General features: G+C 44.1%; 2 protein-coding genes across 3 annotated transcripts in view; one reads left to right on the top strand and one right to left on the bottom strand.

The window, feature by feature from the left end:
* Positions 1–2,010: 2,010 nt before the first annotated feature.
* Positions 2,011–16,879, top strand: LOC119961831 (apoptosis-associated speck-like protein containing a CARD). 2 transcript variants are annotated; one of them, XM_038789211.1, is made up of 5 exons: positions 2,011–2,099; positions 4,058–4,109; positions 6,170–6,328; positions 8,947–8,994; positions 16,603–16,879. In XM_038789211.1, exons 2-5 carry the CDS (start codon positions 4,100–4,102, stop codon positions 16,854–16,856), a joined length of 471 nt encoding a protein of 156 aa, XP_038645139.1. In that variant the 5' UTR covers positions 2,011–2,099; positions 4,058–4,099; the 3' UTR covers positions 16,857–16,879. The 2 variants fall into 2 exon arrangements, with proteins under 2 accessions (XP_038645139.1, XP_038645138.1); XM_038789210.1 differs by lacking the exon at positions 2,011–2,099 and adding an exon at positions 2,489–2,600.
* A 4,746-nt stretch (positions 16,880–21,625) lies between these two features.
* The window catches only part of zswim2 (zinc finger, SWIM-type containing 2), an 84,078-nt gene continuing 81,782 nt past the window's right edge, over positions 21,626–23,921 (bottom strand). Inside the window, exon 9 of the mRNA XM_038789208.1 lies at positions 21,626–23,439. Coding sequence (XP_038645136.1) covers positions 22,627–23,439 — 813 coding nt within the window. The 3' untranslated portion in view covers positions 21,626–22,626. The remainder of the gene's footprint in view (positions 23,440–23,921) is intronic.

Raw genomic sequence — 23,921 nt, 5'->3', positions numbered from 1 at the left:
TTCCCTTATTCCGCTTTTATTGTATGAGACCATATTGTCTCCCTCACTGGCTGAGGGTATTCATGAAGGCCCTGCCTTCTCAACCTTGCCCCTTGCCTGAGGTGTGATGATCCTCTGGTTAAATAACCACCAGTCAGCTGTTCCCCCTCAAAGGGGAAAGCAGCCTATGGTCATTTGGGACTATGGCTACTTTACCTATGAGATCAAAAGGAGAAGACTTTGCGAAACCCCTTTCCCACATTTTGAATGTGTGTAAAATAACCCAACCCTCTTATTTTGCCTTTTTGAGTTTGCTGTGAGATTATTGACGGAGGATTGGATCACGTCAAACTGAAAGGTTGAAAAAAGATGCCACCACTTTTAAAGGGGGAAACCAGAAATCAAAAACATCTTTCTGTTTACAGATGGGTCGTGGGAGGAGAAATCAGTGCTGTTTAAATTGATCTCCCGCCTGTCTGCAACATCTTCAGAATGTCTGCTCAACAGGAGTTTTACATCATAAAGTTTGAAAATTTCCAGGGCCTGTGTCACATTTTAGCTGTAGGTAAGGCAGGATGGTGAAAGAACTACAAATTAGGCTCGGATCTCGCTGGTTTATGGCCAGTGCTTCTAATTTCCTCTGAACCATCTGCCACCCAAATCTACAACAAATTTGTGGGCTAGGAGGGGACCCACAGACTGGGAGTTTCCATAGCCCAGTGTGATCCACTGCATGACTTAAACGCTGCGATGAATGAGGAATTCTGGCCTCCAGGATTGCTGAAGACAAAGGCAGGTAACACTGTAGAATTTTCCCCCTTTGCATGTTTGTGATAGTGATCTCCCTCAGTGCAGACCCTCTTTTTATTTCTCCATGCCTCACAGCTCTGTGTTTTCCCCTTTCATTGCACATAAAGTGTTTCCCATTTTAACTTCAAAGAGCAATCAGCAATATAACCCCGAAAAAGAATATATGAAGTGGTCTCCTGTTCCTTCTTCATGTAATAAAGATAACACAAGTGTACTTTTCTAATGGCCCTCTGCTTGTAAGCAGCCATGATCCCTAACAACAGACTTTTTCAAAGTGCAGGTTGTGACCCACAGGTGGGTTGCGGGCAAGTTTCAGGAGGGTTGCGGGAGCAATCAGTTGCCGTGTTCCTGTGGTACTCCCGATCATGGGAGAAATGGCAATGGCAGCTACTGCCTTTTAAATTGAGAATGGCAGCTGCTAGTGGCTTTTAAATGGGAATGAAATTAGGCTGTGTGCAGCAATCCAACCATAAATGGCAGCAGTGAGCAGGTCAGTGCGCCCTGCATGTAAACGTGACATCAAGTGCCCTGCACATACGTGCTTTTGGTGCCAAATCACAGAGAAGAGCTTCTTCTATTTTCTAGCTTCTAACAAGCAAGGCAAGAGTACTGCGAAGATGGATTGTTTTGGTCCAAAGAAGGGACAACCATAGATACAAATAGGCTGTGTTCCTACTGTCCAGGATCTCACATCTGAATCTGCTGGAGAGAGCTGCTCAGGAGAATCTAAGGTATGACAGAACAGAGCTAGTGTTAGGTCTCCACATAGATACAGGGCCTCTGGTGAATAGCCTACTAGTAAGAAAATTTACTTGGGAACAAAGCAGTATAAAGATGCTTTCTTGAGGTATGGTTTTGTCAATTGTGCCAATGCCAATAAGGATGCAAAGTCCATGTGTGTTATGTACAGGGAAGTATTGGCAAATGAGAGGAGAAGTTTCAGATTTTGAAAGAGACATACTGGGTGAAACATTCCTTTTGAGGTTGAGACCCCAGAGTCTGTTATAAACTTACAGCTGACTCCAAGTGAAAAGACTATGCTGCTGCACCTGACCTGTGACAGCAATTAAAAATACGCCAAAAGTCCATCCGCTGTCTGCATTCTGGAGTAGCATTTCCCAGGAGTATCCAGTGCTGAGTAAAACAAGCATTTTGTTGCTATTGCCTTTCAGAACAAATTCATGTGCGAGGTTGGATTTTCCATTCTCACAAAGGTGAAGATGGCACAAAGGAACTGGCTGAAGCCTGCACCTGATATGTGCATTGTCCTCTCCTCCTGTGAACCTGCAGGCTCCCCCTTTGCATTAAAGGTAAGGGAACGTGCTGCGCTTCATGACCATTGGCCGACGTGGCTTGCAAAGGTCAGCTGACATGGATCCCCAAGGTCAGCTGGTTGGCTAAAGTGGGTCCCAGGTAAAAAAGTTTGTAAAAGTTTAGAGTATTAGCTTCCTACTAAGGAATGCCTAGTTGAAGTCGATTTATGTTTGTTTGTTTATGACTTGCTACATATTTTCAATTTTTAAAACATTTGATTCAGATTTTTCATATTTGTTTGTGTTTTTGCTTTTGCAAAATAGTTGTGCAGCACTTGTACCTTAGCCTCCATGCAGCAGTCAATATAATGGTATCACTGTGATTGATAATCATGTGAGGCACACCCCTTCATTTTTATGAATGCCATAAAGTTTAGGAAAAAAACAGGAAGTGCTTGAATTCAAGGGACCATTTCATTTGCGGGTTGAGGCAGGTGAAAGTGGAACGACATATTTCAAAGAAAGGAATCGTGAAAAGGTTTAAAAATATAGTTCAAGGTAAGAACTTTATGAAAGTAGCAAACCCGTGAACGGCGGATGAAGGAAAAACATAGAAAAGAACCTGGGCTAGATTTGCCCTCTGTTGGGTTAACAATGAGCAGAACCGGCTGCACTGTTTACGTTGATGCTTCTTGCTTGCATTTGGGAATTTGCAGTGAAAGTCTTTATCAATGATTCCAATACATATTTAGAACTTTAAAATCAGTTTTGAAAACCTTTACTTGCCAATTCACCAATGGCATGTTATTGATGATCATTTTTTGAAAACTAAATTTAGTGTACCCAATTTGTTTTCCAATTAAGGAGCAATTTAGCGTTGTCAATCCACCTAACCTGCACATTTTTTTTTTGGGTTGTGGGGGTGAGACCCAAGCAAACACAGGGAGAGTGTGCAAACTCCACACGGATAGTAATCTGGGGTCGGGATCGAACCTGGGACCTCAGTGCCGCGAGGCAGCACTAACCACTGTGCCATCGTGCCGCCCCCGTTATTGATGATCTTAAAGGCAGGAAAGGAAAAACAGGTTTTGCAGGTTTCTCCGTTAACCTGGAATTCTTCCTTCACATTCAGGGTCATCATTAAGCTTTTAATTCCAGATTTTTATTGAATTCAAATTTCAACATCTGCCATGGTGGGGTTAGAACCCGGGTCACCAGAGCATTACTCTGGGTCTCTGAATTACTCTGAAACACTGCACCCGCTGTGTAGGACCTGAGTAACCCACGCCGGCGGGGCTCGGCCAATCTCGTCGGCCACTAGGCCCTCGAGGCCCGGAGAATTGCCGGGGGGGAGGGGGGGCGGGAATCTCGCGGGCGCCTGCGAATTGGCACCAGAGAATGTGGAAGCAGACGCGGGGCAGCGGGGCGCGATTCTCGCGACCCCCGTAATTCGCCAACCCGGCGCCGGGTCGGAGAATCCCGGCCATTGGGTCCATACTGTTACACAGACGAGGTCAGCTCATTGTACATAATAATAATAATCTTTATTGTCACAATTAGACTTACATTAACACTGCAATGAAGTTACTGTGAAAAGCCCCTAGTTGCCACATTCCGGCACCTGTTGGGTACACAGAGGGAGAATTCAGAATGTCCAAATTACCTAACAGCACGTCTTTTGGGGACTTGTGGGAGGAAACGGAAACCTGGGACTCTGGCACTGTGTAGCAATGCTAACCACTGTGCTACCAGGCCGCCCATTTAAATAGGCCACTGACCTAACTACGCTGAAATGGTCCAAGGATCTATCTAAAGAAACAGACATTCCTACTCGGAGGCACCAAGCAGTACAAAGGTTGACATATTATCAGAGCTCTAAGCACTTTATGGTTTAAGAATAAAGGTAGTCACATGGTGTGTTCAAAGTTTTTTGCCAGATGAAAGATTAAAATATTTGGACTTTGCTTACAGAACATTGCCACGTTAGTTAAAAATGATCTTTTTTTTAATTAAAGCTGCAGCTAATTCTACAGTGGTAAGAGATTCAAGTACCAAAGATGGATTCAGGTATTTTTTTAAATTTGTGACTTTATTGAAACAAAAGCTACATTAAATATAGGGCGGGATCTACCGGTCGCGTTGTACCCGAAAAGCAGCGTCTCGCGGAATAACGCGGCCAGTAGATGCCGGGAGATCCCACTTCCAGGATATTACCCGGTTTGCCATGCCACACAAGGTCTAACGCAGTCTCGCAAGGCGTTGCAATGTGAATCCTGCCCATTGTGGATGGGATTACTTTCTGGCAAATCTGCATATTAGAGTGAGGCAGCTAGCATACAATTTAAAGTGCAGAAGGAGGCCATTTGACACATCGAGTCAGCACTTGCCCTTGGAACACGCACCCTACTTAAGGCCACCCTCTCCCCATAATCCAGTAACACCGCCTCACCTTTTAGGACACTAAGGGCAATTTATCATGGCCAATCCACCTAACCTGCACAATTGGACTGTGGGAAGAAACCGGAGCACCCGGAGAAAACCCACGCAAACACGGGGAGAAAGTGAATACTCCGCACAGACAGTGACCTAAGCTGGGAATCGAACCTGGGACCCTGGAGCTGTGAAGCCATCTAACTCCATTGCCGAAGAGACATCAGGCGAGCGCTGTTCAGTACCAGTCTCCACAAACGGGGACCAGATGGAACGGCACTGGTGGGGATATCCCAGCTGTTTGGAGGCCTCCCGGTGCATGTCCTCTGGGCAGGGTAGTGCCCTGGCAGTGCCCAGGCACTGGCTCATTCCCTGCTCATGATTCACAAAATACAGTCGGTTACGTTTGACACAATCAAGTACCGACAAACTATACAGGATATCCTACTAATTGATTGGAAGGCTTAGAACCCCTGGATAGCGTCACAAGTGACAAACAATGGATTGGATTCTCCATTATTGAGACTATGTCCCCACGCCGGAATCAAAACGGTGGAGTTTTACTCCTGAAAACACTGGAAGAAAGGGACACAAATTCATAGTCTTGTCGGGGGCTAGGAGGGACCCAGAGTAAATCTTGCAGCTTTTGCTGCAGATAAGGCTCCCGCACTTCCGGGTCAGAGGACGCGCATGCGCAGGGTGGGGGCCTCCAGCGGCCACGCCGTGCTCCATGGCGGATTCGGACCGGGGAGCTGGACCCGAAAAAGAGACCCTCCGATCAGCTGCGTTCCCGACCCTCAAACCCCGCACAATCATTCCCCGACCGCAAATAAGGCCCCCCCCCCCCCAAGCCTCCGATCGTCCCACCCCTGACCAGGGCAGCCGCGGATTAAATCCGCACGCGAGTACCCTGACCGGCAATACCAGGTTAGTTCCACGCCGTTGGTAACTGGACTCGGTTGGGGGCGGAGGATGTCGGAGCATGCCTCTGGCAATGGCCCCTGGCGGCGTGGCGTACCCCCTGTTGATGCCACTTTTCGGTGCCTGGAGAATCGCCGAACCGGCGCCGGGCCCAATTTTGGCAGCAAACTGGATTCTCCGGCCCAGTGCTGGCTGCGATTTTGCCGTCGGGATGCGGAGAATCCAATCCAATGCCTTGAATATTCAGTATGGCGAGCGCTTGATGCCTGTCATCTGAGAGTCAGTGGGAAATGCAACCTTTTGGACACTAAGGAGCAAGGTGGAGTTACTGGGTTTGAGGGATAGGTTGGGTGGGGTGCTCTTTCAGAGGAACGGCGCAGATTCGATGGGCCAAATGGCCTCCTTCTACACTGAAGCGATCCTATAATTCTATTCTATGATTATAATGTTACGCTCTCCCCTCCTAGGTGGGTTCTGAAGCGGAGAAAGCGTAAAGTTGCATGGACACGATTCCCTCTGAGATCATGCCCACCCCAACATTCTGACCAACAGTTCACATTCCCCAGCCCAATTATTTTGCTTAACTCAGAATCTGTGTTCTAGTGTTGGTACATGAAATGAGTTGTAGCAACACATATACATGTCATACTTTGGATGGTACAATAGTTTTAAAAAGTAATATAAGTATTCATGGACGTTAAGCAATCTGGTCAAAATCTATTTGTCTACAACATTGGATAATTCTGTAATTGATCTTCCCCAAACTGCTCATTCAGGTGCCAAAGGACATAGCATAGTGTCCAATATCACGGTTGATGGAGGCTCCACAGTTTTTAGTCCCAACATCCAAGGATGCAACACTGCTAACATCTCCATGCCCGTAAATTCCAACTCAACACCTCGTGGCTCGTCAGCCAGGAATAAAGTGCCTTTGGGTAACTATATGTATTTTGATATTCAAGTGTAATGGGATATGCATCACAATAAATGCATCACAATAAATTAGTCAGCTTTTGTCAATAATTAGATAAAATATTTAAATGGGAACATATATAAAGTACAAAACCAGAAAAATAAATATAGTCCATATCTCCCTGGTCCGGAAACGAATCCATCAACACCGACCTCAATTTTTAAATAATTTCTCTTTTAAATTTCCCCACACTCTCTGAACCGTGAATGTTCAGGTCTGAACATTAACCGCCTCAAAGCAAACTAACTTGAAGCTGGTTGTGTTCCTTCCCTGGAATTATAGAATGTGAGGTGCCAGCCTTTGAAAGGACGAGCCAATTAGACCCACCCTTTTTCTCTCTCTGTGGGTGGGATTCTCCGATCTCGTCTACGGTGGGGCCCGTTGCGAGCGAGGACAGAAAATTTGGTGTTCCAGCCAAAACGCCATTAACTTTCAGCGGCACATGGAAAATCCCTGCTTCAAACGAGGACAGAAGATTTTGGCCTACAATCCAGCCATTTTCTTTTTGAATTCTGAAGTATTTATTGAATTCCTTTTTGAAAATTATTATTTGACCTGCTTCCACCATTCATTCCAGCAGTGTTCACACCAGATTACAACTTGCTGTGTAATCTATTTCCCCTCACTTCGCTTCTGTTTCTTTATTTATTATTAAAGAAAGTAAATCTATGTTCTTTATTTATTATTATCTCTTTGCCACTGAAAAGGGGCTGGTTTAGCACACTGGGCTAAATCACTGGCTTTTAAAGAAGACCAAGGTAGGCCAGATGCACGGTTCAATTTCCGTACCAGCCTCCCCGAACAGGCGGCGGAATGTGGTGACTAGGGGCTTTTCACAGTAACTTCATTGAAGCCTACTTGTGACAATAAGCAATTTTCATTTCATTTTTTCATTTCAGGTAGTGCAAGATGTGTTTGAGCACTCCAGTGGTTGATGCGAACACATTTTGTGCATCATCACCACCCTGGTTATATGCATGCCGCCCAAGTATTGCACACTAAACTCAAGAGCCATGTTGACAAAGGATAGGTGTTGTCAGCCAGTAGCCACCATCTGGTTCATCATCAGGGTTTTGATGCACTATCAATTACGACGAGACGAGAGTAGAGAGTATCGAGGCTTTATTACGCAGAGATGTGTAGCCTCCTGCAGCTGCTGCCGAAATGGCTGGAGCACGGAGAGCCCACATTTATACTCCGCCTACTGGGCGGAGCCAGCAGGCAGGGATCAACCCCGTACCTGTAGTACAGGGGCCTTACCGTAATACCCTCGTATGCAGTATACACAATTCAACAGTGGTGACTACCACAGGTTTAAATGCAGATGAAGGTACAAGTGGGCATGATACAATGACACACCAGCAAGAGTTGGATTGTTTTTTGGTTGTAATAAGTCATAGAACTGACAGGTGGTGCTAGCAAAATGATGTTATTTTTGTTGCAATGCTGGGCTACCACAGAAATGCCACCTGTTCTGCTCAGTGTATAACCCCAAATATTGTATTCAAAAAAAATGTATTTAAGAGAGGTTGATTGCTGTTTCTACAGTGGCAGACCAGAGGATTTTGAGCAATATTTGTTTTGCTGTTCGTACATCAGACGTGGCCTGAAACATGCCATAAGTGGCTGCTTCACAGTTCAGCTGGCTCTATGGGGAAAGGCATTCTAGTAGCATTGCTAGTAAGGTAGACTCTTCCTCCATAGACAAATGATCTCATTCTTGAGATTGGAATGGCAAGTGGGATTTTCCACCCCTTTCCGCTGGTGGGATCTTCGGGTCCTGCCCAAGGTGACCCCCACCCCATGGCGGGTTCCCCGGCGGCAGGACGGGCGAGCTACCCAAAATGCTACAGACATCAGCAGGACTAAAAGATCCCGCCAGCAGCCAATGATGAACCTCCTCCCCAGCCAAAGAACACACTGAAGGGGGGATGTGGGGACAGAAAATCCCACCCAGTAAGTCTGACTCTTTGGCTATGAGTTAATGAGCAGGATTCTCTGATCCTCCAGCCACTTGTTTTTGGTGGTACACTGTTCGCTGGAGACAGGATTCTATCTTCCCACTGCTTGTTAATAGGATTTTCCATTGCAACCACCCCACGTGGCGTGGCGGGGGTGTGCTGCTAGTGGGAAATGTGAATTGCAAAGACTGGAGAATTCCGGCCAATGTATATTATGCTTTTCGTCATCATTAGCTGTTGCAGATTGGAATAGTGTTTAGGTCACAATCAATGGGTGCAAGTTCTGCCTTGCTCTACCTCAGAGTGGAGCTTCTAAATTTTTGACCCCAGCCTTATTTATAACTCAGAATTGACACACCTTCCAAATTTGCCCTCTGCATGAGAACCAAGATCTAAAATAGGTTGAGGATTAATATGAAATAATGGTCTGAAATGACAAGAGGTTGTCCATTGTCTAACTACAATGTTTGAATTGATTGTTGAAAATATGAAACATTTTGTCGGGGCGGAATTCGACGGCCCCATTGCAGAAGGACACGGATGGAAAATGCGACAAGCATGCCCAATGTTTCAAATTCACTGAGGAATCACAATTCTTAAAATGATATTTTGTTTACAGCTCCATTGAAGAAAAAAGACATCAAAGGCTTGATGGACAAAGTGACAGGTATTTCATTTTTCCAATATATGTTTTTATTTGTAAGATCACAAGATAATTGTAGATGAGGAAGATCATTCATGTACATCTAAATTCATCCACTCATAAAGACTCTAAAGGCTTCATTTACAGCATCTTGTTATTTCTTAAATGTTTCCAGGATTCTTGTTGCCACTACTTCATCTACCAGTTTATTCCAGACATTGAACCGTTGACGTGAATAGCAGTCTTAAACTTACCTTTTACTCGTGTAAACTTATGTTTCCTTGTTCTACACTTCCAATTTAATGTAAAGTTATATACTCAATTTGCTTTTTACATATTCCTTCAACTTCTTCTTGGGCAGTCCCTCAGTTTTCACTCCGGGGATTCCTTCAACTTCTTGGGCAGTCCCTCAGTTTTCACTCAGGGGAGGTGCGTACTGCAGTGGCAGAATAGTCCAACCCTGGATCCGCAGACTCTGCCACAGGTTTGGCAGGTGGTGCTTGATGGACTCCACCTTACGACGCTTGAATGTGAATTGGCACCCTCGTGGATGCTTTTTCTTCAGTTTTTGCATTCTAAGGCAAGTGATTCCCACGTGTTGATGGGGATGTTGCATTTGGTTAGGGAGGCCTTCAGAGTGTCCTTGTAGTGTTTCCACTGCCCTCCGAGTGATTGCTTGGCACTGCAGAACTCGGAATAGAGCACTTGTTTCGGGAATCTTGTGTTGAGCATGGGGGCAGTATGGCCCGCCCATTGCATCTGGGTGAGCATGACCAGTGCCTTGATACTCGGAATATTTGCCTGAGAGAGGACGCACACGTTGGTACGCCCATCCTGCCAGTGAATTTGCAGGACTTTGCAGAGGCAACGCTGGTGATATCTCTCCAGGGATTTGAGGTGTCTGCTGTACATTGTCCATGTTTCTGATTCATACAGGAGGGTGAGGACCATGGCTCTTCTGCAGACCATGAGCTTGGTGCTGGCTTTGAGGTCTTGGTCTACGAACACTCTGTTCCTTAAGCATCCGAAGACTGCACTGATGCCTTGGAGTCGATGCTGGATTTCCTTCAACTATCTTGTATGTCTTTATCAGACCATCTATGCAAACCAGTCTTTGCCAGACTGAAAAGCTCAAGTTGCTTGATTCTTTGCTCATGGCTCAGACCTATGACTGGAAGGATCAGCCTCAGGATTCCTCTTTGCACTGCCTCCAGTACCTGAGGGTTTCCCTCGGTCTCGGCGACATTAACTCAGCATTATCCTCAAGGTATGGTCTGATCAGTATATGGATTGATCACAACTTCTTCGAACGTGCAATCTGCAGTTAAGATGATGTTATTTCTGCACTGCATTGGTTAGTGTTGAGTCTGCTGAAACTCCAAGATCTCATTTAAATCCATCCTTTGCAATCTCAGCATTACTCATGGAATGCTTATCATCCATTTTTCCTTCAAAGTGTTACAACACTCATCTGAATTTAAATTTCTTTTTTTATTGTTCGGCCTGTTTATGCATTTTGTCCATTGTACATTCTGTAATCTCTGAACACACTCCCCTGAATCCATTTCCCCTCTTCGTTTGGTATCAATAAAAATTTTGACAAATTTGCAATGGGTTTCTCAAACCAGGTCATATATATATAAACTAGAAACATCAGCAGCACTAATGCGTGGAGAAACTCAGAAAATTAGAGCTGCATACACCAAGGATAATATGGTAATCATGGGATACTTCAATCTACATATAGACTTGGTAAAACTAATTCACACTAATGTTGAGGATGATGAATTCTTGGAATGTATATTCAATGGATTTCTAGAACAATATGTTGAGGAACCAACCAGAGAACAGGCCACGAAAGAGAAAATGCTGGAAAATCTCAGCAGGTCTGGCAGCATCTGTAAGGAGAGAAAAGAGCTAAAGAGATCTTTGTCAAAGCGGGCCATCGGACTTGAAATGTTAGCTCTTTTCTCTCCCCACAGATGCTGCCAGACCTGCTGAGATTTTTCAGCATCTTCTCTTTCGTTTCAGATTCCAGCATCCGCAGTAATTTGCTTTTATCCAGAGAACAGGCTATTTTAGATCAAGTGCTGTGCAATGAGACGGGGCTAATTAATAATCTTGTTGTTGAAGAGCCTTTAGGGAAGAGTGACCAGAGCATTGCAGCATTTTACTTGAAGTTTTAAAGCGATATATGATATATAGGGTCTTTAATCGAAACAAAGGAAAGTACAAAGATATGAGGGACAAGTTGGCTGAGGTAATTTGGAGAACTACATTAAAAGGCATGATGGTAGACAGGAAGTGTCTAGCATTTAAAGAAATAATATATGGTTTGCAACAAATTTACAGCAGAAAAAGTGATCCAACCGTGGCAAACAAGAGGGGCGGAATTCTCCGCTCCCCACGCCGGGTGGGAGAATCGCAGGAGGGCTGGGCGACTCACGACACGCCCCCTTGGCGCCCCCCCGCGATTCTCCCACCCCCGCTCGGAAGAATCGCTGCTCGCCTTTTTTCACGGCGACCGGCGATTCTCCGGTCCGGATGGGCCGAGCGGCCTGCCGTTCCCGACCAGTTCACGACGGCAGCAACCACACCTGGTCGCTGCCGTCATGAACATGGGAACCAAATGCTGGTTTGAGGCTTGTGGGGGAGAGGGGAGTGAGCACCACGGCCGTGCTCGGGAGGGGACTGGCCCGCGATCGGTGCCCACCAATCGTTGGGCCGGCGTCTCAAAGTGACGCACTCTTTCCCCTCCACTGCCCCGCAAGATCAATCCACCACGTCTTTCGGGGCAGCGGAGGGGAAGATGGCAACCGCGCATGCGCGGGTTGGAGCCGCCCAACCTGCGCGGCTGATGTCACTTAGGCGCCACCGTCGCATCATTCTCGGCGCACCACCATGACGCAAGCGTCAAGTCCCGGTGGCCGAGAGTTATGGAGCGCTGCTCCTAGCCCCCCGGGTGGGGGTGAATAAGGTGAGAGGAGCGGCCTCTGAGGCCGTCGTGAAACTCGGCCGAGTTCACGACGGCCTTCCCGATTTATCACGGGAGCGGAGAATTCGGCCCGAGAAGTTACTGATCAAAGGAAAAGGCTTAAAGAGTGCCAGAAATGTAGCAATCCTGAGGTTTGGGAGTATTTTAAAATTCAGCAAAGAAGAACCAAGACATTGACAAAGAAATAGAAAATAGAATATGAAACTAGCGAGGAACATAAAATGAACTGTAAAAGCTTCTATCGGTAAAAATTAAAAGTTTAATAAAGACAAATGTGAGCTCATTACAGGCAGAGACTGAAAAGTATATATTGTGGAATAAGGAAATGCAAGATAAACTAAACTAATATTTTGGGCTAGGTTCTCCGATTTTGAGACTAAGTGCTGATGCCGGTGTGGGAACAGTGGCGTTTTACGCCCGAAAAAACGGCGCAAAACATCCACCGATCCTCCATGTGGTGGGGGCTAGCAGGCACGCAGCGTAAAGCCCTGGGCTCTAGCTGCGGATATGGCCAGAGAATTGCCGGGTCTGTGGTCGCGCATGTGCACGGCGGCGGCGGCCTGCAGTAGCCGTGCCATGCAACATGGCGCCGGCCGTGCGAGGACCCGGCCTGCCAAATAGTGCTCCCCTTTGGCCAGGCGCGCCACCCCTAAACCCCCCCCCCATTGTACCCCTGCCAAAACCCCCCCTGTCCGTGGATCGACTCCCCCCCCCCCCCCATCTGTGGCAGCGCTGGACTCAGTCCGCAGCCGCTATGCTGGGTACCCGAAAATAAAAAGTAACCCACCCCGCCAGGAATTCGGCCCATCGGGGAAGGAGCATCTAGGGAGGGCCTCAGGTGACGTCCTAAGGGCGTCCATATGGCGTGCGGCGTACTCGCATTTTGGAGGGGGAGGAGCATCGTAAAAGTGGCGCCGCCCCCGATTCCGGCGCCAATGGGGATTCTGCAGCCGATCGCCGAATGTGATTTCGGCGTCGGGGACCGGAGAATCCCGGCCTTTATGTCTGTCGTCACAGAGTAAAATACAAAAAAAATCACTGCACTATTAGGGAGCCGCGGACTAGTGAGCTTGAGGATCTGAAAGAAATTAGTATTAGGAAAAAAGTAGTGCTCGAGATATTAATGGGACTGAAAATTGATAAATCAATTGGACCTGAACATCTACATCCCAGAGTATTGAAAATGCCACTATAGAGATAATTCTACATATTCTGGAAAGGTGCCTGGAGCTTGGAAGGTCGCAAATGTAACCCCACTATTTAAGAACAGAGAACATAGAACATACAGTGCAGAAGGAGGCTGTTCGGCCCATCAAGTCTGCACCGACCCACTTAAGCCCTCACTTCCACCCTATCCCCATCTCCTAACCTTTTTGGACACTAAGGGCAATTTATCATGGCCAGTCCACCTAACCTGCATATCTTTGGACTGTGGGAGGAAACCGGAGCACCCGGAGGAAACCCACGCAGACACGGGGAGAACATGCAGACTCCGCACAGAAGTGACCCAGCGGGGAATCGAACCTGGGACCCTGGCGCTGTGAAGCCACAGTGCTAGCCACTTGTGCTACCGTGCTGGCCAAAAGAAGAGAGTGAGAAAACAGAGAACTGCAGACCTGTTAGCCTGACATCAAAAATAATAGAATCTATTGTAAGTAAAGTCGCCATAGTCCCAGATGACCATAGGCTGCTTTCCCCTTTGAGGGGGAGAGCTGACTGCTGGTGATTTACCTGAGGGTCACCACACCTCAGGCGAGGGGCAAAGTTGAGAAGGCGAGCCTTCATGAATAACCGCAGCCGGTACAGGAATTGAATCCATGCTGTTGGCCCTGTTCTGCATCACGAACCAGTCAGCTGAGCCACATCGGCTAGGATGTTGTAAAGGATTTAATACCTGGGCATTTAGAAAATAATGGTGGAATTGGACAGACTAAACATGGATTTGTGAAAGGAAAACGATGTTTGACAAAAACATGAGGATATTTTAAGGATGTTACGAGCTGGGTAGATAAGGGGGAACTAGTGGATGAGGTGTATATGGAGGTTAGCAAGCAAAATTAGAACTCATGGGATTGTGGGAAATATACTGGCATGGATTGAAACTTGGTTAATGGACAGAAAACAGAGTATGGATAAATAAATATCCTCAGGTTGGCAGACTGTGACTAGTGGGGTACTGCAAGGATCAGTGCTGGGGCTATTCACTGTGGGGACCAAATGTAATATTTCCAGCTTTGCTGATGACACAAAGCTTGGTGGGAATCTGAGATGTGAGGATGCAAAAAGGTTTCAGGAAGATTTAGACAGATTAAGTGAGTGAGAAAGACATGGCAGATGCAATATAATGTGGAAAAAAGTGAAATATGGAATATTTCTTAAATGGGGAGAGATTTCAGCAGCCACATGTTGCCAAGGCTACTCTCCCTTCCAAGGACACCTAAGGTCCTAGTGAATTCTACATCTCTGGCAGTGTGGCTTGCATCATCCATGCAGATCTGGATGCAATGGTGAGTTTTACTGAAAAGTGCTCTGCTGTCTCAATGCATTTTTATGGCGCCAATTGTGATACTCTGAGAAGGTCCCTGATGGAGGTAATCTGGCTGAATTGGCATGAATTACTCACGGAGAAGATGGCAAAAATGAGCTACCACATTCCGAGGCAAAGCCAAGGTGCCTGTGGCATTGTTTTTCATTCAACTCTCTCTATATATCCTTGATTACTCCACTCAAATGGATCTTTCCCCTCCTCAGGAATATCTTGGAGGTCTTCAGATGGCTGAGCGCCCCCTCATAAAGGACTGCGCATTCACAATGAGGGTCTTGATTCTTGTGAATACACACATGTGCTATAACTGTCAGTCAGGCTATTGTCAACTCAGCTCCAATATCCTAGACACTGTAATTACCCTAGCCTTGTATTATGTCATAACTGCAAGCATTGTGCTTTGAAAGACATGACAGCAATGGGAATATTGAAGCTTGCAGCATGCATGTAGCTTCTGTCCAGCAGTTGTGGCCTTTGCTTGTTTGGTCCTCCTTCATTTCTCACAAACCTCTGTCCAGAACAGCTCACCATCTGTTATCTGTCCTACCTCTGTCAGGAACAGAACTCCTCCCATCCACCTTGAGACCACTCCCATATTGCTTCTTATTCAAGCTTGTTTCTCCAACTGTGTCATTGATCACTAAAGACGAGGATGGTGCTTCTTAGATACATGAGTTCCTCCTATCCTCCTTTATAATCACTACCTCTTAATTCCCATCCCTCCTTTAACTAAATGAGCTTCCCCGTCACTTTTGTTTTATAAATTTAAAGTACCCAATTCATTTCTTTTCCATTTCAGGGGTAATTTAATGTGGCCAATCCACCTACCCCGCACATCTTTGAGTTGTGGGGGTGAGACCCACGCAGGCACAGGGAGAATGCGCAGACTCCACACGGACAGTGATCGAACCGGGTCCTCGGAGTCGTGAGGCAGCAGTGCTGCCCACTACGCCATCGTGCCGCCCTTTCCCCATCACCTTTGACCCCACCATTGTTCATACATATCTCGCACCCTTCTCCTCTTCTTTCCACCCTTAGTCCTGCCTCCGTCTCACCCTTCCCCTCTGGTTGTGCCTCCCATGCCCAGCCTTGATGCAGCTTGTTCTACTTATATACCCAATATATCCCAGTGACAGGACTCAAGAAATGCAAAAGCAGTGTCTACTGACCTTATATACAATTGTAAAGCAGACCATTCTAATTAGCTGCTGGCGGGGCACTCAATTTGGAGGGAGAACGTGATTCCTGAGAGTTGGACTTTTAATTCCAGCCTATCCAATCTTTTCTCAAAGTTGCAATTTTCCAGTCCGGACAACACCCTTGTAAATCTCCTCTGCAGATTCTCTAATGCAATTACATCCTTCCTGTGATGAGGTGACCAGAACTGTACATAGCACTCAAGTTGTGGCCTGACTGATTATTTATCAAGTTTCAGAATAAACACCTTGGACTTAGATTCTATACCTCACCTAATAAAGGAAAGGATTTCATATATATCTTCTTAACCACCTTATTGACCTGTCCTGCTACCTTCAGGTGGCACAATTATTAGCACTGCTGCCTCACAGAGTCAGGAACTGTGCCGGTGCCAGGTAGAGAGCTTTTTCAGATGGTCGTGCAGACTCGATGGGCTGATCTATGGATTCAGGGATCTGTGTACAATCACTTCAAGGTCTCTCATTTCCCCATGCATCACCACACTTCTGTGGGTTGAATTCTATTTGCAACTTTTTTGCCCACCTGACCAGTCCATTGATATCCTCTTGCAGTCTATGGCTATCCTCCTACAGCTACCGTTCTCGCTAGCCACAATATGGCCAATTTTTGTGTCGTCTGCCAACTTCGTGATCTGCCCTAAGAGTAGGGGATCTACTAAGCCCTGAGGAACCCTACTGGAAGCAGCCTTCCAGTCACTAAAACACCCGTCAACAATTACTCATGGCTAACAATGACCCTTCTGAAATTTTGTTATGTTAGAATCATGCTTTGTCAAATCAAATTTTAGGCTGAGTTTCTTTTAAAATCTATTCTGAAATTTAGATATATTAATTCCTATGTTTGTTTCTTTTGTTTCAATCTTCGGCAACAACAGACAAGAAATCCTTTGTTCAACAAAACTGGGCAAAACTTGTTCAGAGAGTGAAAAATGTTGACGAGCTTGCAGATCAAATGATGGGATATGGCCTCACGAATGAAATGTATTCTGAAATCATGACCTGCAAAACACCTGAAGAGAAGATGAGAAAACTTCTACAATACGTGACGGTGTCTGAAAGTTGTTGCAATCATCTCTTTGAAACTTTATGCGAGTTGCATTATTGTATCATGGAAGACCTCATTCAATAAAACCAAAAGTTCCCCAACCAAAACTATTGTTTGTCTTAATCTTCCACAACTTCCACACATCATCTTTCCAGCTAATGAGGCACATTTGAATGATAGCCATGTTGCAATAATGGAAATGCAGCAATTTACACACAGCAAGGCCTCAGAAGTAGCAATGAGATAATGAAGAGATAATATGAGCCAAATATTAATTGGGAAGGTTGGGAGGTAGCATGATATTCAGAAGAAAACTGGGGACATAGAGGTACAAACAATATTGGTTGTAAGATCTTTAGTTTTAATTCATTCACGGGAAGTGAGCATTATTATTAAGGCCAGCATTTGTTGCCCACCCATATTTGTCCTTGAGGTGGTGGTGAATAATCTTCTTGGACTGTAGTCCATCTGGTGGCGGTCACCCGCAGTGCTGTTTGGGAGAACCTTTCAGGTTTTTGACCCATTGAAAGTGAAGCAATGACAATATAGCTCAAGATTAGGATGGTGTGTGGCTTGGATGGGAGCTTGCAAGTGTGGTGTTCCCATGTGTCTGCTGCCCTTAACCTTCCATGTGGTAGAGGTCACAGGTTTGGAAGGTGCTTTAGAAAGAGCCTTAATGAATTTATGTAATGTATTTTCTATATGGTACCCTGCTGCCACAGTGAGCCAAGAGTGAAGTAATTGAATTTTTAACCAGCTGGATGAGGTGCTAACCAAGCTGTCTGATTTCTCTTGGATGGTGTCAAGTTCCTTGTGTGTTGTTATAGCTGTACTCATACAGGAAAGTGGAAAGTAGTCCACCACACTCCTGACTTGTGCCTTGTAGATGGTGGACAGGTTTCTTGGAGTGAGGCAGTGAGTTACTCGGTACAGAAGCAGCCTCTGACCTGCTCCTGTAGCCATAACATTTACATGACTGGTCCTGTTAAGTTTCCGGTCAGCGTTCACCCACAGAAGCTTGATGGTGGAGGTTTCGGTAATGGCAACATTATTGAATATCAATTGGCGATGGTTGGATATTCTCTCATTGGAGATACATATGAAAATAAAAATTAGGAGCAGGAGTAGGCCACTCAACCCCTCAAGCCTGCTCCACCATTAAATAAGATCACGGCTGATTTGATTGTAACTTCAACTTCACATTTCCACCACCCTGATAACCTTTCACCTGCTTGAAGAACCTATCTACTTCTGCCTTAAAAAACAATTTCTAAGATTCTGCCACTGTAGCCTTTTGAGGAAGATAGTGTGCAGATGACTTTATAAAGTTCATAAAGGTTATCATATGCCTTGTCATGAAGTCTGTTGGATGCCAGAATTTTTCGTACACACGATGGGCAAGTGCTACAAATTTTACAATTGTTGCAACTGGAATCCATATTCTCACCATCATTAAGCAATAGCTTTAATACATCAAAGTGTTAAGCAAAAGAAAACAATTCCAATATTACTTGATCTTTGCTGATTTGTGGAAACAGCTCAATAATACCTTCCAATGCTTCATCTTCAATGCCCTTCTCTGCAATAGTTTTAAACTTTGCTGGGTCCAAGCAGGACAAATCTTTATACAACTGTTTGTGTTGTACAAAGCGTGATTCTAGTGACTGGACAATGCGATCCATTATTAGGTTAAACACATTTACTTGAAAATCAGCTAGAGAATCTGAAGAATTTCTTTCATCATCAATAAGCTCATCTGCCATTCTTTTCTTCTTCCTCTGCCTCTTAACTGGCAATGCTGTTTCCAACGCATCAATTTCCAATGTTTGATTTTCATCCATATTCATTTGTGAAATCCTGTCATTACATTTATTTACAAATTCCAAAGCCTTGCTGTGAACGTTATCAAATGTTCTTATCTGTTCCTTCAACTTTGTTGTAGCTGAATCTACCAAACTCCATGCAGTAAACATATCTAAACCACTTGTCTGCAGATAACTTGATAACGGGATTGTAGTTTCAAATATATACAAGTAAGTAAATGCTGTCAATATGGTTTCAAACTTTAGAAGAGTGCCATCATTAACCACACTGATATATTGCTGAGCATTTCTGACGTGTTGTTGTCGATTCATGTAAGGTCAAGCTCTGGCTAATACACCTGTAGTCACTAAAGCCACGTACAAAGGGTGATGGATTACAAGGCTAAGCAGTATGAACAATATAAGCATCTATTTTCTTTGTTATATGTTAGCCATTTTCTTGGGACTGAGTCATTCATAATTTTCCTCTCATACAAACGAGCATCAAATGGCAGATCATCAAGTTGCTGAAGTGGATGTTCAGCAAAAAACTGTTTTAGCTTTGCTCGTGATGGATATTGGAAGATTCCAGTACTTGATCTTTCATTTTCTTGCGTAGGTTCATTTACAGGATGTGCTTCAGAAATCAAGTAATTTATGCTTGAAGGAATATCTGATTCCCTGTCACTAGTTGAAGCTATGTGTTCAGATGTTGCAACTACAGGCAGTACAGATTCTGGAACAAGGAAGCCAGAAGAAATATTGGGCCTGGGTTGATTAGTAATGGATGCACTTGTATTTGTCTCTACATGCAAAGTAGCTCTTCTCTGTTCTTGTAACTCGCATGTCATTGCATCATCACCATGAGCATTGGTTCTTGCTTCTTGATTATTTGTTGCTGAACTGGATATTGATGTGGATTGTGCTTGTGGTATTATAAACTCTGTAATAGGCCTGCATCGCTTGGTTGATTCCTTCCTTTCTGCTTCTTTTTGTTATTTGCGTTTTAGTGACCCAGATTTATGCTTTTTCTTTTCCATGCTGGTAGGGGTAATATTCCTGAAATAAAAACTTAATTAAAAATAGCCCACATTGGGAAAAATGAATATTGATGATTGCAAGAATAACTTGAAGGAACGCCCAATAAACCCCTACTTGATAAAAAATATAAAATAACTTACTTACACTTCAATAGGCTATGTTCATTAGTCAATACTACCGTGGCCTATGCAGCTTCAGAAGAGGAGACAATCCACTGTCCAGTGTTCACACCAGCAAGCAACTGAGACAACTGTTGAAACTTAGAAGTTTGGTCCGACTATAGTAAGACATTTAGAATGGTCCCACGGCCAAAGTTAACATGTCGAGTTTGATACCAGTGTAGTGTTACAAGTCGCAACCCTTTGAGTTTACCGATCATGGCTTATCACTTCAATATCTTTGACCTCATGATTCACGGTCAAAGGTACCGCTTCTCCTTTTTGGTGACCTCACGACCCTATGTACTGCTTGATATCCTTTCAAGTTGCCGACGATCTCAAATCATGAACTGTAACTTTATCTTTCAATTCATACACACTTGCTGAAAACGTGGATTTCCAACTATGTCCGACCCGGGTGAACCAGCCCCCCCACTCCTTTTCACATCCGTTTAACACTGCTTCGTTCCTTCATACACTGAGTGATTATTTGTTTGTTTCTTTATTGCATTTTTATTTGGTATTGCTCTTTTTAAAAACAATTATATTTTATTAAGTTAGAATACAAATCTCAGGAAAGAAGTTGGAGATTTATTTATCTAATTAATTATAATTTTTAAGGGCCCTTCAGAGATTCATGGGCCCCTTCTTGGCTCTCCGGGCCCCGGACCGATGTACCGGCTGAACCAAGACTACTGCTTGATATCCTTTGAAGTTGCCGACCATCTCAAATCACGAATTGTAACTTTATCTTTAAATTCACACACTCTTGCTGAAAACATGGAATTTCCTTAATTATGCCTGACCCGGGCCCCCCTATTCCACATCCTTCCACTACCTCCCCTGCTTCGTTCCTTTTTATGCACTTTTTGTGTCCTGTTCTCTTTTTTTCTTATTCCTTTTTATTACTAAAACAGTTGTCTGTGTTTGTTTCTTTATTGCATTTTTATTTGATATAGGGGGCCCACTTCATCAGGGGCCCACTTGCTATCGGGCAAGCTGACACCCTGGCCAGTCCGCCACTGCCGGTGTGCAGTGACATTGGGACATGTGGCTGACTTAATCTCATGCAAGTTCATGCATTTATGGGTCAGGTGCATGCCTGCTTGAGTAAAGCAAAATTCTGACCACAGATATATGGAGAAAATGGGCGTGGATTTGTGAGACATCAACACATTTAAAGACTTTAGAGAGCAATGGGAGGTAGGAGGTATGGTGATAGTTTACAAGGACAAAGGGGTTGAGGGTAATTTATTTTGAGGGGATGATGATGCTGGTTTGGTGGGAGTGGCACACTACCTGAAGAGAGGGAATCATTTACAACAGAACATAGAACATACCTCCTAACCTTTTTTGGACACTAAGGCAATTTAGCATGGCCAATCCACCTACCTGCATGTCTTTGGACTGTGGGAGGAAACCGGACCACCCGGAGGAAACCCACACAGACACGAGGAGAACGTGCAGACTCCGCACAGACAGTGACATAGCGGGGAATCGAACCTGGGACCCTGGCGCTGTGATGCCACAGTGCTATCCACTTGTGCTACCCACTTGTGCTACCGTGCTGCCAATGTCAGCTGAGGATCAATAATCAGGATTTGCAGGTAGCAGTTAAATGGAATTGGGACCCTACTAGGGGGAACAACCAGAATGGAAAGAGTAAACATTTGCTGGAAAGAAAGACATGAAAGGTGGGAGAGAGAGAGAGAGTGGTTAAGGCGATTGACAGCTGGAGTATTCCCAAATAGAAACAAATGTTTGCTGTTGTAGAACATTCATGAGTCTATTACAAAAATGAATAAAAAGTCATGATCGACTGTTTTAAATAAAACAAGAAAGGGTCATAGTATGTAATTCAGTCTTTTTTAATAATATTTTTAAGTGAACACAAAATATTTGCAGCATTCCGAAGCAGGAAGAGCACACAGATTAGCTATCCCAAGGTTTATACCAATATCAGGATTGGTCAAGTTTCTCGGAAATGAACGCGTGAAGGTGAGTTGTTGGATTGCCAGTTCCTTCTTTCAAGTAAATGTATACCAGTTTGCCTTGAAACCAACTGTTTACCCCAACAATAAAAACTTTACATTCAGCGTTTTTCTCAATCTGTTGATTTGTAGCTTACATGACCATTCACTCCAGAACCAACAATTCCTTAAAACTACTGCATGTTCAGTAAAAGGTATCAAACACACCTAAATATATCTTGTATTATATCCTGTCAAATGTTATATTTCATATCATCACAGTTGTTCATTCGTTATTTTTCATATCAGGATGATGTTTCTGAGGAAAATGCAAGAGTTGATTTTGGAAAGATTTTTCAAATCTTAATATCTGTCACACAAACTATATTTTTATTTCTTGGACTAAACATTGTTCAAGAGATAAACTTTCACTACCCACTTTCATCTGACTCAAAATAAAGCGAATGATCAAGAAAGTCCAATAAAGTCAAATATTTCCACACATAATAAGGTAAAAGAAAGTGAGACAGACTGCAAGTAACTTGTAGAGAGAGTGACTCATTTATTAAAGCACTCTTAGCACAAATGACGTGCTGCTATTTTTGATATTGCTGCATTGCTATCATCCTTGGTCAATCAGACTTTGAAATTTTGGCAAATGCTCTCATTCAAAAAAAAATTATATTGGAGTAATTTTAGGAGTTTGTTCTTCCTCAGAGGTTCCTGCAGGAATTGTGCATTTGCAAAACTGTGTGCGTATGATTTTGTTCACAATTTGATGTAATGTGTTACTGGAAATCTGTAAAATATGTTTTTCAGTAACAGCATTCTAATAATTGTAAAAGCATTCATAAACAACCCACACCTCAATGAGTGATCGTATTTATAGTCTGGTGTTCACTGCAACTCCTTCCATAGCAAGAGACGCATTCTCAGCAGCTGAACTCATAGAAGCACACCTAGATTTTCTCGAAAGGAGTCTGACTTGTTTCCTGACTTCATCTTTAAACCCACTGCTTTGGATTATTTGTGTGGAATTGTTACCATGTGGAAGAATTCCCTGGTGCAAAATCTGCTGCGGCAATGATAATTCTATTGCGTCTGAATTGCCATTGTTCATCGGCTGCACTGTGGATGTACTGCTTAAGCCAGTACTATGAGTCTTGCCCATTTTCTTTATTTGACTACCTTTAGAGGTCTTTGACTTCATCTCAACCCGAAGAGATGCAGCAGAATTATTTTTATTTCTTGTATCAGGTAAAAGACTTGGGGAATGTTCTTGAGACATCCCTGCAGGTATTGAAAGTCCAACACTTTGACCTTGATTTACACTTGTTTCATTTTTTTCTTCATTCAAACGAAGATAGCTTAATCCATTTACAGTGAAATCCTCTGTGATGCTTATTGGGTTTTGATCTCTGTACCGTCTGTGATGCTGACCTTGTTTTGGCTGGAAATAGGTTTGGGTGGTACTTGCTTTTCTCAGTGATGAATGGTAACCAATCATTGGAATAACAAATTGCTGTTGATCTGGCTGAATATTAGGTCTGGAACTCTCAGAATTGGTGGATGTCTCGCTCTTTGTTCCTCTGTTTGATCCCTCATTCCAGGTTAATGGATTATAGACTGCTTGCCCATCAATTGGACAAGAATTGGACTCGTGCAGTAGCCAATGGTCAATGCAGTCTTTGTGAAACTAGTTAAAACAACATAATGCAGAAATTTAAAGCACAAATTTACCATTATTAATGAGACAATGCACTGCTGTAACTGCAGTACTACAAAAATACTAGCACAAAAAAAAGACTGATTACTTTAAAAACAGCTCAGGATTGGCATTGTATTGCTCGCAACACCAACAAACCAACAATGTAAAGCGATAAAGGAACTGTGACAAGTAAATATTGCTGTATCACACTTCTATTCTCTTAGCTGTTTATTTTACTCCAGCAGTCAATTAAAGCAAAAAAAGGTCAGCATGACTATAAATAAATGATGTGAAAGATTATTATCCATCTCCAGTTTCCGTGACCTGGGTGGCTTGCTTGGCCATTTCAGAGGGCTGTTAAGTCATAGAATCATGGAACAGGAACCGCAATAGTTTGCGATGCAACTGGCCTGCTCCCGTAGGCGAAATCGGAATCTTGCCGTGGCCTGGCGAGTAACCAATTAAGCCCT

This window comes from Scyliorhinus canicula, chromosome 2 (genome assembly GCF_902713615.1).
Source record: "Scyliorhinus canicula chromosome 2, sScyCan1.1, whole genome shotgun sequence".
Classification (NCBI taxonomy): domain Eukaryota; kingdom Metazoa; phylum Chordata; class Chondrichthyes; order Carcharhiniformes; family Scyliorhinidae; genus Scyliorhinus; species Scyliorhinus canicula.
This window is presented reverse-complemented; position numbering and strand designations above follow the sequence as displayed.